This window comes from Betta splendens, chromosome 19, assembly GCF_900634795.4.
Source record: "Betta splendens chromosome 19, fBetSpl5.4, whole genome shotgun sequence".
Classification (NCBI taxonomy): Eukaryota; Metazoa; Chordata; class Actinopteri; order Anabantiformes; family Osphronemidae; genus Betta; species Betta splendens.
In genome coordinates, this window is record NC_040898.2 from 14,472,744 (window position 1) to 14,492,249 (window position 19,506).

Below are 19,506 nucleotides of genomic sequence, written 5' to 3' on the forward strand. Positions count from 1 at the left end.
GTGTGTAATTGTGAATGAGCCTGTGTGGTAATGTGATGCCCTGACATTCAGCTAAGGATGTCAGTCATCTGTAGTGGAAGTCAACAGATTGCTGTACAAAGGATTATGGTTTGACGCAGTGCCCTGCACAGCCATAAACTTGGCAGGTTGCAGTCTTTGCTGTAGCCTGTAGAAGCAAAGTGCAGCATATATGGAACATTGAAATTGTAGCACAGTGCCCAGAATAAATAATATGGTGTAAAACCAGGCAATAAAATCTTTTCGGCACTCACATCAAAAACCAAACCTAAGGAGGTTGACCGGGTCAGCGTGGAATGAAATCGTGCAGAACAGCACATAATGGTTATCTCTTGCAATAAAGGTGCTCTTGTGCTGGCTCTGGGACGGCCTTGTGTGTGTTGTTGGCATTCATCAGCCCCTGCATCTTGATGGTGCATGAAGATTACACCATGTAATCTTAGCTGAGAAGGGGGAGCTGGCAGTAGCGTGGAATGAGCGAGATGAATCAGCTCGAACTGCTTGGCGTTCAACGCCTGTGATTGGATTCTTTCAAGCCATATGGTTTTATGTTTGCTAAATACTGAATGAAGTGCACTTGCTTAGTACGCGATGACTGCAGCAATAGATTTTCCTTCAATCTGATTACAGATAAACAACAATGACTGTTTTTTTTTTGTACTGTAGATGATTCCTATCATCGGCCCACAATAATTGCCCTTCTGGGTCAATAAAACGTTATTGTTTGAGGAAATGAAACACTGCACTGAAACAGGCAGATCCACTGTTTTATCATCTTTTGTTTGACTAAGGTGGGGCTGCAAAGTGAAGACGACATTTATCGGGTTTCCAGCCATATTTGCTGTAGCCGACAGATGAAAAGATATGTTTGGACTTTTGAATACCAGGCCAATCAGCAGAGTTAGTCAGAGGACGCAGAGGCAGGAGAAAAAACTTTTGCTTATAGTATTACTTGTTACTTATTAAATCATTACAGAGATGTTCCTATTTTTATTACTTGATTTCTTCCAATTTTTAATCCATTTTTTTATTAAATAAAATCGATTTGCATTATCCTTCAGTGAAACAGACATAGGTTTCTTAGTTTTAATACCTTTGCACGTAGTTTTTAAGTCGCTTAAAATTATTAAACAAATTTGATAAATTTGTTTTAAATAATGCATTTTTTGTTAAAATCACTTTTATTCGTCTTTGATATGCGTTGAACCTTAGGTTTACGACAGTATGTGCAGCAGCTCACACCGCTTTACGTTTGTTGCCCCGGAAGTGTTTGTCGTTACCAAACGAGGTCAATATGGCGGCTCGCTGCATCTGAGGAGGTCGAAACGTGAGCCGGCTCTTGGCTTCAGGAACATGTATAAAACGGCATGCAGCAGGCTGACAGGTAACACCGGAGAAAACGTCACGTTTCGTTTCACATTGTGCTTCATTTACAGTACTGTTTTCCTTTCACGGCTCGTAGATCGCACGCAGAAGCTAGCTGGTTAGCTTAGCATCTGGCTAGAGCGCTAGCAACCGAGATGAAGAATTAGAGGCTGGCGGTGACCTTAGATGAGCCACCTGCGTTCGCAGAGAGAACTGAAGTCGTATAGTGAACGGGTCCACTGTGACAGCCCTTTCCTGGTTTACTGTCTCTGTGAGATGTCCAACGATATCATTATTAAGCGCCAGACAGTAAATCTAAGGATATAATGCGGTGCTGCTGTTAAAAAGCAGCCAACATGTCAAACTGAATATTAGCGTAGTTATATGATTGTGGCTTCTGCAGCACGGTCGTAATACAGTAATACTGGCAGTGTGTCCACTGTGTTTAGTCATGACATAATAATACACTCCACTAAAGCAGCTTCCCCTCAAATGATCTATTAGCTTCACAAAACAATAATGATGGAAGTTGTACTTTGCAGTGTGATCTGGCCTTGAGTGCAGTATATTAAGATGTGATGTTTGCTAAACTGACTCCAGTATGTCGCCATTTAACACAACCTTAGCAGTAAGAGATATGTTGTACATAGTATTATGTATTTATGATTAGTATTAAAATAAATATTAATATTAATAGTAATTCTGTATTTGCATATACACATGATACCTATTTTGATGTAAAGGTGAACACAAATACATTATTCCATTGTGTTGTCCTGTAGTGCATTATATGACATTTTTGTTTATAACACATTCATAACAAACCACTGGCATTCATTTGACTGTATGTTGTGTCATCTGCACCTCTTGCAGGTTTGGTTGGTCTGAGTGTGAAGCAGAAATTTCTCCATAATCCTCATCGATGTCACCAGACTGCTTGTAGCCTTATTCAACTGCACGGCAGAGATCCATCGAACTGGCTGACATATCAGTACCTCAACTTCCTTAAACGCCAGGTAACCATTGTAAAGCAACATATATTTGATGCTTCTGCAGTATCATGGATGTGCACTTTATGAAGTGTTTCTACATTTACCGGTAGTTTTATTGTCTTAACGATTCATTTTTCCTCAAACAACTTCTTCCCTGTTCAGTATGTAACAAAGAACAAGAGTGAGCTTCACCAGCGTGCCATCCCCAAACAGGCACCTACCCGGACCATTGTAGATGAAAGAGAAGAGACTGTTGAACATCAGGTAGAACGAATACCAACTCTGGATGTTGGCGTCACCAAGGTTGAGGCAAAGCCTAAATTATCAAACTTGAAGTCCACCACAGAGGATTTGGCAGCACAGAAAGGCTCTGTTTCCAGTACAGTGACTTCAGATGAGACTCCTCATGTCCAAGTGGAGACAAGTGAACAAAGGCAGGCACGTCTGGACAGACAGTGGAAGCAGCTCAAGGTTGATGTGACTCACTTACCGGACATCTATGCCAGACTTGCCAAAATCAGACTAACAGGTAGAGACACACACACACACACACACACACACACACACACACACACACACACACATCTAGTACAGTACATGGCATGATTTGGTCACAGAGTGGGATGCACATTGTTTTGTAATAAATGTCAGCATTATATATAAACATATCTTACAATGCTGTTTTTCCTGTACATTTAAGTTCATGTCTCTGATGTTTGCCTGGCGATTTCAGCGTTGGTGGTTACGACTGCAGCTGCTGGTTATGCAGTGGCCCCGGTGCCCTTTGATCCCGTCGTCTTTGTTGTGTCATCTCTGGGAACATGTCTTGCTTCTTGTTCTGCCAACTCCATCAACCAGGTCAGTTATTCTTCAAGCAGGATCAAACGTCGCCTCGCATGTGGGTTTAATTATGTGAGTGTGTGGGTCAGTGTGTATGAGATCAATGTCATTCAAACGCTACTGCTTGACCCTATGGGTTGGTGAGTGTTTCTAAATCATATAGAATATAAAACAGAATGCATTTCTCTGCCTAAACCCTATTTTAAGCTGTAAACAAAGGAGTGCTTTTAAAATAAGCAGAATATTAGGGTTTCCCTCTGTTACCCAGTCTTGACACCACTTATTGGAATTTGCCTCGTGACTTTAAAATATTAGTGTAATGGGCGACCTCTCCTTCATCTCTGGATTGAAGTCTGTTAAGTAGTGTGTGTGGCCTGTAATTTGCCAGGGCCCTTGATTACATTGCAGGTTCCTGCCCCTGGGGCAGACACCACACCCCCTAACAGCCATGTCTCAGCTGCTGTCTAAATGCTTTTACAACAATAATGTGCTCCAGCAACTCTAGCAGGTGTAGTTGGTCTGAACATATACGTATGTGCAAATATTTATACAGTGTTGTTTTTATAGGAGGGCTTAATATCGGTTTGAATAGTATTGTGTATTCAGCTGCCTCAGATGGAACTGTACTCTAACTCTTCTACATGTCGAACCTGCACTAAGCAGGTTTGTAAAAAATCTTCAGGTATTTGAAAAATGCCCCTGTCTTCATACTGAGGAGAGGATCCCAGGCTCCAGATACAAGTCACTAAGATCATCAGCTGCTTAGAACGTGGCACTGGTGTAAAGATGGTTTGTTTGAATTTAAATCCAAGTAACCAGCTCCTTCTTCCCTTAGTGTGTTTGTCCTTTATGTCAACAGCTCTCACTGATTAAGGAGTTCTGTGTTTTACTTCATATAACATTTTATCTAAATATCAGGTGTGATGCAATAATCAAAACTCCCTGATTGACCCTTAATTACATCTTCTGCTGTGATTAAAGAGGAAAAGTCGACACACCACCACGACTGCCTTACATATGAAGCTAAATGTAAAATAAAATGAAGCCCATCCCGTCTCGTCTCTTTTTTGTGGGCCCACCCTCATATCAGTCATGTCAGTCTTCATTTTCTCCAATAACTCAGCCCTAGGTTCAGATAATCTGTGGCTTTATATTTCACTGAAACTTGGTTATTGGCCTCCCAGTGCCTTTCTCAGACTCTCTAGTCAGGTCTAATTTCAAACCGGAGGTGAAGGTGAAGCAAGAGTAAAAGAAAGTTCAGAGCATATGTGGAAAATTAGATTTCTGTGTGTTAAAACACAGAAGAGGTATGTTTGGTTCTGTGCCTGTGTGAATTTAGTTTATTACTTTTAACTTCAGCAGTAACAAATAAAATGTGACCTAAGTTGGCAAACATGCTGTGTTTTGCTGTGTCAATTAGAAATTCTTACTGTAATCTGTTATCGTTTTTTCTTTTACTGTAAAGTGTTGAAAGGTTTTTCACAGAATGTTTGGCATTTTGCTCCTTCCTCACGTGGTTTTGTAGCTAGAACTACACTGGACTGTAACAGGATCCTAAAAACACTTCAAAATGATCATGTTTCTTTATTTTTTGCAGTTCTTCATTGCTTACTACTCCGAGGCCCAGAGCCCTTTTTTGTGGCTTCTAGCTGAATGTGAGCCAGAGTCTTGGCACTAGTCAGATTCATTCTTAGTCCTTGTTCTCTGTGGGGACACGCCATGTGTCATCAGGCTTCATTGGTAAAAGCTGGAGGTGGGATTGTTACAAACAAACTGTTCACCTGCATTTTAAGTCAATCTGAAGTTAACCAAAACAATGCAGGGGCTCTATCTTTCATGAACCAGTAGAGCGGTTAAGTGCTTGTCCTTTGTAGCACCTTGACTCCTGCTTGTCTGATGTGATAAATATGTTCCTGTCAAAAAACAATGCAACAGGCAGTTTTGTCGCTGCTTTGCTTTTGATGAAAGACGTAATTATATACAAAGAACTGTGTAAAAATGTGTGTAATGCAACTGCCTGTTGCTGCAGTTGCGATTTTCTATCTGTGAATCTGTGAAGAGCTTCAGTCAACGCCAACGCTGGCAGCTCATGGCTTTTGCATAAACCAAAATAGAATGATCCTAACAGGGAGAAATGGCGTCGTCCCGGGTTGTTTTCCTTCAACGCCTTTGGACCTAAACAACTGGTGCTTCAGTGTTCGTGTGGCTAGTTGTGATCAAAGCCAGGTGTCTAGTCATATGAACAAAAGCTGGACAAATAAATCAAGAGCAGAGTCTTCACTTCCTATGGACTTGGCTCGTCCGCCCTAATCCCTTAATAAGCCACATCTAGCAGGGGAGCGCACTGGTACTGTCCAATTACCTTGAGCAAAGGAGGAAAATTCCTTGAGGGAGGAAAAAATGCTTTGACTCTTGGAAGTAACAGACAGACCTTCAGCGAAGCTGTCAAAAGCCAAGGCTGCTCTTTGTCCCGTGGGGAAGCGCCTGCAGGGCAAACAGAAACGCTGTGGTTTCGTTCTAAAACGTTGCTCTATTCAGGAAACTGACGGAGGGTGTAAGCACTTGGAGTCACGTAACAATGGCATGTCTCAGTCTAGAGTTTCTAGTGCTCATTGCCGTCACGTCCGTCTCTCGGTCGGAGGGGACCATCGGGTCCAACAGCCACGGGATGCAGCAGCTCTCCGCATTCATTGACCTCCCGTTCAGATTAGACCTCGTCGGTGACCGTGCCGGCACACGTGTGTAGCCTGGCGTTCACACACACACACACACACACACACACATGCAAAGGTTGTCACAGCTCCACAGATTGTTGAGAAGTGGCTCAGCCTGCAGGTCTGTCCTGAGGTTTCAGGCTTTCCTCTGGTTTCACCCGCTACCAGTGGCTCTGAAGTGCTGGTTGGAGTGGCCCCACACCAGGCACAGCCTCTGCAGGTGTTCCAGCCATCACCACCCTGCAGTCCTGCCACTGCTTCAGCTAATTGGATAATTAGGTCAGTGGAGAGTTTCAGGCTGGAGCCCGAAGGACCCCGGGGGAGTCTGAGGTCCCCTACAGTGTAAACGACCTCATGGGCGTTGTTGTAGAAGTGCTTCCTGACTGTTTTGACAGCAGCTCTAGTGTAAGTCGCACCGTGATGGGGACTCACGCTGGCTTGTTTTGTGGCTGCTTAGTGTCGTTCCCTGTTCCATGCCGACGGTGAGTTTTTTTTTTTGTCTGTCCCGTGGTGAGCTGTCTGAGGCTGGCACGCACACGTGAGCCTCCGTGAGCCTCCAGGAGCCCCCGGCCCGACGAGCTGCGCCCTGCTCTGCTTTCCTGCTCTGCTTTCCTGCGCGCGCATGCATTATTTACCTGCTGCATGCTCCGCTCGCCATGCATTTGGTCAGCGTGATGGGGCTGAATGTGGGGCTGATGACAGTATGGGGTTAAACAATGGTAGCAAAGACAGTTTCTCTGTCTTCTTGTCTCTGACTTTTGTAATACGAGCAAAGTGTAATAATTCTTTAGGGCTGTGATGTGTGTGATTCACACACATTTTATTTGGAAGCAAATTGTGAAGTTTAAATGTGAAATGAATCCTGTTGGAAATTTGTTTAGTTTAATTAGTTTAATTAAGGAGATAATATTACTATAATTATCAATTACCGACGTGACGTGACTTGACTTGAAACTGTTTTTATGTCTTTAGTCTTTTAACCTGTCATGAATGTTTTACGTGACGTTGGTGTGAATTATGTCTCACTGGGTTCTGTAGGTTTTTTTTATTTTCCACTGACCTTGAGGGCTGTTTACTGTGATGCTCGCTGACAGCAGATCGTCTTAGCTCATGACGCTGATGGTTTTCCATCAGCAGCACAGTAGGTGGTGCCTGTCTGCAGCTAGCTGCGTTGGCGACAGGATCGCTGGGCCCCAACAGTCAAGGCTGCCACAGCAATTTTCCAGGATACGGCTGCTCCCGTCGTACTTTGGGGTACTTCGCATAACACGGCACCTCTTGAGAGCATCATTAGTTGTAACAAAACCTCAAAGCCACCAAAATTCCACAAACCGTCGCTGTTCAGACAATGAAATCCTTCTGTTGCTGTTGCTTTCCAACGGTTGCTGTAGAATACCTCTGGCATGACGGCATGGCTGTCTTTCTGTTTTGATTCTCCTGTGAAGTGCCCCCATCCACTGATCCCACCGTCTGATGGATGAATTGGAGCAGATATCTCTGCGCGGAGGATGTGCTGTTTATTTTTCTTCAGCGCTATCTAAAGGCAGATGGAGTTTCACGTTAGCTCAACAGGCCTAATTGCTCACTAGCCTGTTGTTGTCGCCAAAGGATGATGTTTTACTCATTTTTGTAGTGTGGATTTTAAGGTTGAAGGTCAAACACATCAGAAGCTTAGTCAAAAAGCCCAACCTGCTGCAGATGCTGCTCTAAAGATCATGTTCTCCGGCAGTTTAGTGCCAACAAAGGCGCCGGCTGATCTTTGACATTGATCGTTTTCATGGTTTCCACCAAGCTGTCGGTTCAGGGCTGCAAATTCCATTTTAATTGCCCAGAAGACGGCACCAAAAGGACTCGACGGGTATCTCTCTTTCAGTGCTGGATTAAATTGAATATTTAAGCAGACAGCCCTGTTTAATAGTTAATTTCTTCAAAGCCTTTTGTCTTTGTCAACCGCAGGGTGCCAGTCCATTTCAAACTGTACAAATGGGGCTCTTGTGGTCTCAGATGTGGGACAGATGCTTTTCTCTGATAAAGTCATGAAGGGCAGACCCACCTAATACGTCCTCCCAGTGCCGTGCCTGGGGGGACACTGGTAACTAGGCACACAGAGTATTCTGCTTCCCAGTATGTCTAGTTACGATTTGGGTTTCTGTGCTTTGTTATTTTTTAGAAGGCTTTGGCGTCAGTGTTACACTTGACTCATTGATTTCATATCACCCTATTTTGTTGTGATGTGTGTTATTTTTGTTACCAGTGTTAAAGTAGCAGTAATGAAGTTCTTGTTCTGATTAGAACATGTCCAAGCAGCAGAACATGGGCTCCTGTCAGGCGTCTGCTGCATGAGGACAGACTTACAGCTGATCTAAATATTTAAAATACCCGTTCGTGTCGTGCTCTCTCATCATTCTGATCTCATTTGTGAGTCTAGCAGAGTGAATGTAGAGGAAGATGGAAACAGGCTGAAGTAGAGTCTCTTTTTAATAAGTAGCTTCATATTTGCATTGTAAAAATAATCATTCTGAAATTAAGTCCATGGGTTGTTATCCTGTGGCCTGACAATCAGAGATAACGCAGCGAATGAAAAGCCAGTGTGATTGGAAAGTGATGACCATCAACCTCAATTATACCTTTACCTTCCACAGACGTAGTGAATATTCTTATCTTTAACGCTGGAGAATGAGCCCAACACAAATATATAATTCTGTGTTCCAGACGGTAACGGTCCGTTACATCAGCGCTATCATCCATCTTTGTACACTCAGACCCTAAAAACAAGCACAAAGCACAAGGTTGTCTGCGTTAACGGGAGGAAACGCAGCTTCTCCCCGACGTTGTGAACAACAGGCTGTCGTCCTGGAGCAGCACTCGTCGCGCACACAGCTTTCGGTGCCACAGCTTGTTCGGGCAGACGCACCCCACGTCAGAGGGATGAGTGTGCCCGGCTGACGGACAGGTCCACCTCCCTGATTAGCCTTTAGCTTCTGACACAACACTGTGATTATGGGCTCCAGTGACCAACAAGGCAAAAACACCATCACGCTACAGACCTGAGTCACGGGAAAACACCCACCTCAGCCCTGTCTGGCATCAGTGGAGTTGTCTGCACGTCTGCACTTAGCAGTAATGAAGCTGATTCAGGCTGAAACACTGATGTGTTTAGTCGTTACTATGTGAAGTGTCTGTTCTGTTGACCTGTGTCGATCTCCATCTCTGTAAAGGATGGCGGCTCGTCAGCATCGCTGGAGAGACTTGTGCTCGTCTAGAGGACAGAGTCTGGCGTTAGTCGCTCACTGAAGCAGATTGGGAGTGCGATAACTGGGGGCTGAAGATGCTCTGGGGTCTGAAGTGGCCGTCACTGCGTGCCATCTGCATTAAACAGGCTGGGGCTCAGGGTGGAGCAGCTACAAAGGGACCCATTATGGTAATAAAAAGGAAAGCGCAGCAGAAAGCCTGTTTGTGTTAATGTGAGTCATGTCGTTTACTACAGTATTGATTTTAGTAAACGCGTTTGTGTACAGTTTACTGTTTGTTGCACCCGACTCACTTCAGCCGTCTGTATGTGAAGGTAACTCAGCCCAAGGCCAGTGGGAACGCTCTTTGTAGTTCTGAGATCCGTGGATAATTAACAACAGCGGCCCATGAGCCACCGCTGCATGCTAATTTGATTCAAACCCAGAAGCTTCTGGGGGAAAACAAAATGGTGGCCAGCACGCAGCAGCCGAGGTCGTGCTGGGCGGGCTGCTTCTGACCATCTCCTCGGCCTTTGTGTCGCCCTGATTACAGCACTGTGAGTTGTGTTGACCCGCGCTCCGGAGGAAGCCGTCCTGCTGGTTTGGGTGTGGAGCCCGGTCTGTCTGATCCACCGAGACGCTGTGGTAGTTAAAAGGAACTGTGGCTGTGACGGCATGGCGGTTTCTGTGTCTGTCATGAGGTATGTGTTGATATGCTACGTGTGTCTCAGGTATGTAGAGCCTGAACGTGCACACAGACACTGGCTCGGATCCTTTTAAGTGGAGCTGTGCCTTTGTTCTCCTCCACACCGGCATTTTTTAACTACTCTGTTCTGAGTTTACATCATAACATTACTTTACGTCCTGCGCTGAAAGTCTTAATTACTGACTCACCTGTAAGTAGGTTGTCAGTCCACATACATGAGTGACACATCTATTTAAAAAGTCTATATGATCGATAGGATCCAATTTATACAAGCTTGTCTGCTCAAGTACCTCGAACGCACCACGAGGCCTTGAAACATGTGTGTTTCTCTGCTCCCCATTAACGTCAGCGTGCACTCAGTCATTACAAAGAAGGAAGAAGCTGCTGCCGTGTTCCCATTCATTTACTCCCACGCTACTGTAATCACTGTGAGGATGATAGTGGTTGAGAGAGAGCTTGGGTTTAAGTGTGTGTGTGTGTGTGTGTGTGTGTGTGTGTGTGTGTGTGTGTGTGTGTGTGTGTGTGTGTGTGTGTGTGTGTGTGTGTGTGTGTGTGTGTGTGTGTGTGTGTGTGTGTGTGTCAGCCCTAGCATCACCAGATTCTGGTGATTAAACCTTGCCCTCGTTCTCCTTGCAGACCGTTCATCTGCGCAGGTGAATGACCAGAGGCTTCATCAGGTTCAGTTTGAAGTTGCGCTTTGTGTAATTGATGCATCCGTTGTGGAACTCAACCCTTTAATGTTAAGATTGGCCCAAACAGAGATGCTGCTTAGAAACAACCCGTGGTTGCAGTTCTATTTTCCCAGTAGTTGGAGAACGTGTTCTGTGTGACAGGCGCTGGGCCGTTCTCGTCCACGCACTCAAAGCTCCGTCCCAACGAGCAGAACGTCTGTCACATCCGTGGGGCAGATGGTTGACAGCTCACTTCTGCGCGGCCCGTCCTCTGGAGGCTGGAGGCCGGCGGGCGCTGCGGAGGTCTGACAGGGACTTTGTTGCTCCTTCACACAGTCTCCTCGCGTTTGCTTCAGCTCCAAGACTGAATCTGGTGACTAAATAATTTAGTCCTGCTGCGTTTTGCCTGTTTGCTGTCTGCTCCCTTGTGTCAGCGAGTGTCCACGTCAACATCATTATCTCTGCAACCTGGAGCTCAGACAATTTAAACTGAGCTCATGCATTTAGTAGTTTTTAATCATGATGTGAACGAGCTTCACACGTGTTTGTTTTTTGCCTTTTGGAGGTGGTTGAAGCTGAGAAGGATGTGGAATCAGTTGTTGTTGTTTCAATTCTAAGGACACTACTGTTTCCACGCCGTCCTCTGTCGTGTGTCGTGTGCCCTCTGCCTGTTATTCACAGGAGCCCAGTGATGCTGGACTGGACTGTTTATTCCTCTCTATACGAGTGACCGGGTTCAGGTCCAGCTTTCACCCAGACGTTTTCCCACAGTTCAGAGGTTGAATAGGAATCAGCCGAGTGTGTACACACTTTAATAGTATTCAGGGACTGGAGTGAACGGCCCTCATTACCCAAAACATTAACTTATCGTCCTGCGACTGAGATATGAACATCCGGCTCCGCGACGCAGGAATTTGTCCTGTTTGCACAGTTGACATGTTTACAGTGGAGCAGAAATGAACGCGTCGGTTCTGTGGAAAATGTTAGCGAACCACTTTCTTTCCCCTCAAAAACACATTAATAGCATGAAACCTGAGCTGTTTGAGCCCAGAGGTTTTCTGCTGTGACATAAGGAAATAAGCAAAAGCTTGACATGTGCTGGAGGTGGTCTCACGCCTGTGGTGATGTCATGGCCTCAAACAGGAAACGTAAGCAGGTAATAAATGTACAGCCCCGTCTACAAACACACCTGACTTTGCTGCTTGGGCTGAAATCACATGATGTATTCCATAGCTCAGCGGTGACAGAAGCAGCGCTCGTTTATCATCCTTCATGTTGTTTGTGGAGTCACAGCATCTGGCAGCGCCGCGGTTTGATGCGATGAGGTCCGAGCGCGTCCACTCACGTGTTCTGTGTTGTTCTGTGAGTAAAGTTGAGCCGGCCGAGGCCACTTGCCGCTGCCGCCGCTGAGCTTTCCCACATCCAGCATCTCCCCCCGGACCCGGGCCGGGTTCTGAGCAGGCCCGCGGCACAGCGGCCCTGCTCCGCATTAATTGGCTGATTAGCATGAGGACAGTTTAGCACTGCGCTGTCCCACACTATTAATCAGGAGGGAGGCGGCGCCAGCTGAAGCGCTGCCAGCAGCGCCACACAAACAGCAGCGGAGCGGCCGGCGCTGGGCGCACACACAACTGCACGGGTTGGCCCGCTTCTGTTGAGAGCCAGGAATATTGTGCTTCTAAAGCTCACTCTGTGTAATGATTATTTAGTGTGGACTGTGCACGTCTGTGTTTTATTCTCTCATGAATTAAACAGTGCAAACAAGCCTGGCGTTTCATGTGGCGCGAGCCCCTATCATTTCATCACATCAAAGGGACGTCGGGAACATCTGCCAGGGTTCCGCGTCAGCGTTCCACACGGACGGCACCTCCACTGCAGCCGCCGCTCTTATTTACATTTCATCGCCATTCAACAAGCTGCGTTTTGCGTTACTCCACACTTTAAAACGACCTTTTCCCCGTTTCCGTACTTTTGGGCGCTGATCGTGTTGAGCCGCGTGGAACGTCGGCGTTGCTCACATACCTGAGTGTTGGTCTGACTCACGTCTGCCCCACAAACACCTTCGAATCCTCCCATCTGCCTCGTCTGCCCTTTGGAGGAGCAATTAGTCAGGTCGCATGCCGCCTCTGTTCTCTGCTCACAACATTAAACGAAGCTGCTGAATTGACTGGTGCTGACAGCTTAATCTGTGCAAAGCTTGGGCTGCGTGTTTGTCGAGTGGCTGATCAGAGACGCTTCGCGCTTGGTGTCGCGGGGCTTTTCCAGCACCTCCCCCCCGTGCAGACGCACACACAGGTGGTGTTTGAAGGTGCGATGATGCGGCGTGTGCTGGGACGACCGTCCTGCACAGGAGCGGCTCGTGCTCGACCGCGTTCCTCCTGCAGTGGTTTTACAGCGTAGCACATTTTTACGCGTGTTCATCCATCAAACAGACTTTGTGGTTCCGTGTGATACCCTGAAACGCAGCGAGGATGTGTTTAAGCTCAAACAGGGCTAGGAAATGCCTCCCCTGCAGCTCTGTGATAGCTGGACACCCCCTGCCTGCTTGGTGTCCGATCATCTGGCAGAACGTCGGCCCCCACACTTATCGGCTGTGTGTGAGTGTGTTTGTGGCCATAATTAAAAGCAGCAGCTGAGTCTGAACCAACCCCAGCCTTTACTGGTTGATGTTCACTGACATTCGTTCGTATCGGCTGCACACGCCGAGCGTTGGAGGCGTTTCTCACTCTGTAAAGCTCCTCTTTCATTCGCCCACAGGTGCCTTCTGTCCCGACAGGGGCCCAAACCGAACCCAGCAGTGTTACGCACTGGAGGCGAATATTTTCTTACATGAGGCTTGATATTATTGGAAAGTAAGTGGCTCTCTTTTATGAGAGCAGTGTTGCAGAGCTGGCACTGGTTCTGCCTCAGGCTGCCTTCAGCACACGCTCGCTCGCCCGCTCGCGCTCTCTCTCCTTCTGTCACACACTCCCTCTCTCTCTCATGCGGCCCTTGACCTTCTGACGCATTTCCTGACCCAGGAAATAGAATTAACACCTCCGCCAGGACCTTGGGGTCCCACAGCCGCGCACACAGCTGTGCGTTGCCTGGCTCAGCAACTGAGGCTGACAGAGAGTGGAAGGAGATGTTGTTTGGAGCATGTGAAACAGCCTCTGCTGAGCTTAGTTGGGTTCAGTGTAGTCACTACAGCACAGTTAGATGAACTTGACCTTCAGAGTCTGATACGGCCTCATCTAAGAAGGCCGTTTCATTAGAGCTTTGTGTTGAGATGCTGAGGTGTTTGCTTCAGACTGGGACCAGACACTTCCTCGTGTTCTTCATATGTAGGCGTCTCCAGCGGGGTGTTTAATAATGCGGTGGCTTCCTGGTGCCTTGAGAATAAATCTGAGGCCTGGCTTTCAAGAGGAGAAACGTGCGTTATCTGTTTATTAGATATTTTATGAGCCGTATATCAGCAGAAATGGATCTCGATATTCTGGAGCCTTAAGTGCTTTATCTGTTTTCTTCATTAGTCAATGACTCTCCCACGTCTCCGTGCGCTCGTACACACACACACACACACACACACACACACACACACACACACAGATTAGCCGGTTCCTGCATTTAAGCACCCCATGTGTTTGCATTTTAGTCACACATTGCCAATCTCATGGGAGCACTTTGAAGCCTGCTCCTCCAGAGCACATCATAAAACGGGAGTAGAAGTAGTTTTTCACATAGTTGTATCCCAGAACACCTCCCACCCGATACTCCACTGCCTTTAACGTCCACCTCCGTCCCGTTGTAATTTATTCTCAATGTACAGAGAGAACAGTTGCTCCAGCGACGCGTTGGGCTCTGCAACCGTCCTCCAGACTCCACTACTCACGCTCATCAGTTTGGGCTGTGGTGTGTGTGTGTGTGTGTGTGTGTGTGTGTGTGTGTGTGTGTGTGTGTGTGTCTGTGTGTGTGTCTGTGTGTGTGTCTGTGTGTGTGTGTGTGTGTGTGTGTGTGTGTGTGTGTGTGTGTCTGTGTGTGTGTCTGTGTGTGTGTCTGTGTGTGTGTGTGTGTGTGTGTGTGTGTGTCTGTGTGTGTGTGTGTGTGTGTGTGTGTGTGTGTGTGTGTGTGTGTGTTGCATTAACACCCACTCCTTCCTCTGTTTTCACAGTACTTCGAGGTGCCTTTTGACTCCAACATGAACCGGACCAAGAACCGTCCCCTGGTCCGAGGACAGATCAGGTAATCGTGGTTCTGCTGCTGTTCTGGAAGTGGGAGATACTGTGACCTGCGAATGTGAGACCCCTGCAGGGTCTTTCCAGCTGCAGTGCGAGCCTCCCGGCCCCTACACGGCTTCCTCCACTGTGTAGCTGCTAAATAACCTCTGTATTGATGCTCAATGAACTGTGCACGTCTCCACGCTCGTCCAAACCTGACTGGGTGAAAGGATACCCCTGTCTTTGTGGCCGCCACCCCTCAGCAGCAGGCAGACTCTGATGTTCAGTGGTGCGTAAGCCAGCCCACCACATGTCCCCCTCATCGGTTGTCGGTGCTGGAAACGTCCCGCCCCGTCCTTTGAGCTGTGTTCAGATCTGTACTGTGTCTGTGATGCAGGTAGAGGACAGTAAACCCGCACGGGCTCATGTGACACACTCTCTCCACCGTCTCAGCCCATATTCAGCCTCTGCGCCCCCACTTCAGTCCACATAAAACAGACATAACACCACTACTCACATTAATGCACCCATCTCGCTGCTCGGCCGCGCCACCAAAATAAAAGCCCTGTTTGCTTTTTGAAGAAAGGAGCCCCACGTTTGGTCGAGCTTTGAATCTGCGCTCTCTTTAATTTATGGTGCATTTACTGGCGAATTTGAACCAGACCTTGGCTTCGCTGCTTTCAATAAAAGCCGAGGGGAGGAGAAGAAGCAGGAAGAGTCCTCATCCGGCTAAAAGCCTGGGCCACGGTGCTTTTCCTCGGCCGGGTTTGATCTGTGGCGCGTGCACACGCTCTTCATCTCCAGGACTTTGATCCCTGACACACACTCATCAGATGAGCTTCCTCTGAGCCTCCCCACAGTTGAGACGGCGATGCACCGTTGCCTCTGCGCTCTGACTCTCTCCCCCGTCTCTCTCTCTCTCTCTCTCCAGTCCCCTCCACGCCGTGACCTTCGCTCTGGCCTGTGGCGTTTCAGGGGTGGCTCTGCTCACGCTGGCAGTGAACCCCCTCACCGGCTTCTTGGGCGCCCTCAACATCTTTCTCTACACCTGTTGCTACACACCTCTTAAAAGACTCAGCATTGCCAACACCTGGGTGGGGGCGCTGGTGGGGGCCATTCCTCCTGTCATGGGCTGGACGGCTGCCACAGGTGCTCTGGAGCCAGGTAGGACATGACCTGCCCTCATCATCATCCTGCTGTTAATGTAAAGAGGACCTGATTCCATCAGTCATAAGTGTAAATTAGTGCAGGACAGTAGTAAATACCAACAGCAGCGTTTGTGGTTCACTGCAGAAACAACATTCTCTGTTGGAGGCATCTGCTTAAGAAAATGCTGTTTGTGTTGGACTGTGCAGTGAAGTAGGTCTGGCTTTGTTCCTGACGTTAAAATATGAAGGCTGGTGAAAAAGGGTTTTGTTTTAAAATGAGCCCCGGTGTTTATTTTTAGGACTGTGTGAAACATATATAATGTGGAAAAAAGAACGGAGATTTAAAAAAATGAACCCTTCTGAGTTTCTTGTGATAGAAATGATTACTTTTGTCCACAAACTGCCAGCATAAATATTAAATTTTAAAGTCCTAACATGCAGCAGAGTGTGACATGAACAAGCTCCACATCTAGTCCCCCAGACGTCTGCATCATTAATCCCTCCCTCTCTTTTATCTCCCCCGCCTCCCCCCAGGTGCTTTGTTGCTGGGTGGTTTCCTGTACAGCTGGCAGTTCCCCCACTTCAACGCCCTCAGCTGGAACTTGAGGGAGGACTACTCCCGCGGCGGCTACCGCATGATGTCCGTCACCCACCCCGGCATGTGCAGGCGGGTGGCCCTGCGCCACAGCTTGGCCCTCGTCGGCCTGTCGGCCGTGGCCCCGGCGCTGGACGTGACCACCTGGACCTTCCCCATCATTTCTCTGCCCATCAACCTGTACATCAGCTACCTGGCCTTCCGCTTCCACCGCAGGGCCGACCGCGCCAGCTCCCGCAAGCTGTTCTTCTGCAGCCTGTGGCACCTGCCCATGCTGCTGCTGCTGGCGCTCACCTGCAAGAAGCCCCGCGGCGACGAGGGCGCCGGCGCTGCAGCCCCCGCGCTGCTCAGCTGAGCAGGCACGACCTCACAGACTATTACTGTAACCTCCATGCTGTGCTTAATTGGAGCGAGTGGTGCCGGCCACAGATCAGGTTCTGAGCTGGAAATGATTTGGATCAAATTCACTGACTTTGACTCTTGACTTGAATTGACTTTTTACATCAGTTTCATTCATGTCAGTGTGATTCACGTCTATTTATTTCTTGTCAATCCCACCATTTCCTGTTTGTGTCGCCTGGTTGTTGCTCCTGTGGATCCACCGATCAGAAGCTTTATATGTTGGACACATTATAAATCCTGAAGCAGCTCCAGCAGTGAACTTGATATGTGGTGATTGTTGTTTGACTCTCACTTGCTCTGTTTCTCGATGCCTCCTGAGCCTCAGCAAAGACACTGAAGGCTGCTCGTTCATTTAAATAATGCTTTAATTCAACACTGTCCGTGTAGAAACTCAACAAACACGTCATGACTGTAACTCTGCTGTGCCTGTGTCGTCATTCTCTCGTTGACTGGTTTGAATCTGTGTGAGCGTCCTGACGTCCCTGAAACCGCCGCCGAGCTTCGTCACCGCTGACTCGTCCTCCTCATAATATATGGATGTGAGTTAAAGCGCAGATCACTGTCCCTCCAATGAGCTCTGTTTAACAGGCCACCTCTGCACCTGTCAGTCAACATGTGCTCCCCTTCCGCCATTTACTCCTAGTTTTGGTGTTTGGTTACATTTCCATCACCACACTTGGAGAAACAAGCCCCCCCCCCCGCGGTCCTCCTTCCCTTTACTGCCATCCTCCCTCCATAAAAGGGAAGCTGTGGGATTAAGCCAAGGCCGGAGACCTGAAACGTCCTCGTAAAGCGTCTGACCGGATACAGAGTTTCATATCAGAGGGTGGAGGCGGAGTGATGGAGCCAGCTGTTAAAGTTGGGTAAAGGAAAGGACGCGTTCAACCTATCGCCGCTCCTACGAGGGTGTGATGACTGCTGCTGTCGTGGAAGATAAATGAACCATGAACCGTAAGCGCTAATTGTTTGTAACACAGTCCAGCCTCCACTCTGACTTCAGTAATAAACATGGCGTAATTTTCCACTTTCTGACAGCTTCAGTTTAAAAAGTGAGAAACTAATTTAATGTCTGAATTATTACAAGGTTTATCACATTTTCTCTCAAATACGTTGCACTAAGGTATAATTTACTATTACTTTCAAAAGCCTCCTTCACATCAGCTTCTCTCCTCCCTGTTGCTGATCTCATCCATTAAATCACTCCTGTTCACGCCAACAGGCCGATGAGTCAAATGCGTGTGTGGACGTCAGAGCTGCAGCCTCCACATCCACAGCCGGTGACATGAGACGGGGAAATACTGTACACGAGCTCGGATTCCAGGACTCTTCAGGCCGAGCGCAGATCTCAGGGTGATGGATGACCTCTGGCCTCTCTTCAAAGGCCGGTTTGTTGCAAAATAGAACCCAAAGAGCTGCAGTAATCCTAAAGCAATATTGTGTCTGAAACTATGCAACGGCCACAGTAAAGCCGCCCCCCAGGTCCCTGTAGGAATATTAGATTTGATGCCAAAGGGGGAAAAACACTGTAGAGAAGAACAACTCTGGCCGAGCTACAGGTTCTGCTGCTGGAGTGATTTTAAAAGCATCTAATCTCGTTTTTAATACGTTACGAGACCCTGTCCTCGGATTCTGACAGTTCATAACGACCCGTGCCGTTATTTCTGCTGGGATGAGACGTCCACGCTGCAGCTAAAGGCAGAAACGTCCATTCTAACCCAAATAGACGCTGTGTGTTTTGGATGGTCTTATCTTTTCGTTTGTTTTAAAATAAAAAGCGTTTTCACGTCTCTGGTTCGGCTTAAATCACAGATGGTTCGTCTCTCGTCGTAGAAGAAATGTTTTTTCTGCGAGTTTCTTTTCCTTCTCTCGAAGTTAAGCGCACATTACGCATGTTGAGGATTTATTATAAGAAGGTTTGGAAGTTGAAGCAAATCCCCACTAACGTTTTATAATAACTCCGAGGCTGTATTTCAGTGTTAACTATACGGTGCTTTCGCGTGACTGTTGTTGATTAAATTAAATAATTTGAACGTCTGTCGGTTCTGGACACAATTTGATCCGTGGACTTCAGGTTTGCGTTTTATGGATAAAGTCAAATCCTCAGAAGTTAAAACTCCTCCGTTTATAAAAATAAACCACGAGGCCTCACGGGCAACGTGCGCGTCGTTGGTTTCTGGCTTTGATGTCAATGTGCTCATTCTAAACTTGAAGGAAAGCGTTAAGTGAAAAATGATTTAATAACGAAAGCGCACGAAGCCACGCGAGAGCTGCCGGTCGAGTGTTTTTAATTAAATCAAAAGAAGGGAAAGTAGTAAAAATATATATTTAACCCGTTGAATACGGTCAGTGTTTAGCGTCCTAAACAGAACCACTGGTTTATATTGTAAATATTACTAGTAATTTATAATAATAATAATAATTATTGTTGTTATTATTATTAATAATATTATTGCAATAATGTTTTGTTGTTTTATCAGTACGTTTTTACTCATTTTTATCATCACATCATGCACACAATTATCAATATATAAGTAATTATACAAATAAAATATCGTATATCTAGAATTTATGACTCAATGTCTTAATTAATTGACTTTGTTTTTCTTTAGTTTCTGGTGTTCTGTTTAAG

The 19,506-nt window shown here is 46.9% G+C and overlaps 1 protein-coding gene across 1 annotated transcript; it reads left to right on the forward strand.

The window, feature by feature from the left end:
* The first annotated feature begins 1,249 nt into the window (after positions 1-1,249).
* Positions 1,250-17,292, forward strand: LOC114846050 (protoheme IX farnesyltransferase, mitochondrial). Its single transcript, XM_029134800.3, has 7 exons — positions 1,250-1,402; positions 2,257-2,399; positions 2,538-2,904; positions 3,109-3,233; positions 14,687-14,757; positions 15,664-15,896; positions 16,415-17,292. The coding sequence occupies exons 1-7, from the start codon at positions 1,372-1,374 to the stop codon at positions 16,828-16,830; spliced, it is 1,386 nt and encodes a 461-aa protein (XP_028990633.1). The 5' UTR covers positions 1,250-1,371; the 3' UTR covers positions 16,831-17,292.
* The last annotated feature ends 2,214 nt before the right edge of the window (positions 17,293-19,506 follow it).

Bases quoted from the DNA above. Each gene is read 5' to 3' on its own strand.
- LOC114846050 (XM_029134800.3), top strand. From the start codon at position 1,372: ATGTATAAAACGGCATGCAGCAGGCTGACAG. The intron at 3,234-14,686 runs GTCAGTTATTCT...CTGTTTTCACAG, and splicing joins CTGCCAACTCCATCAACCAG to TACTTCGAGGTGCCTTTTGA. The intron at 14,758-15,663 runs GTAATCGTGGTT...CTCTCTCTCCAG, and splicing joins CTGGTCCGAGGACAGATCAG to TCCCCTCCACGCCGTGACCT.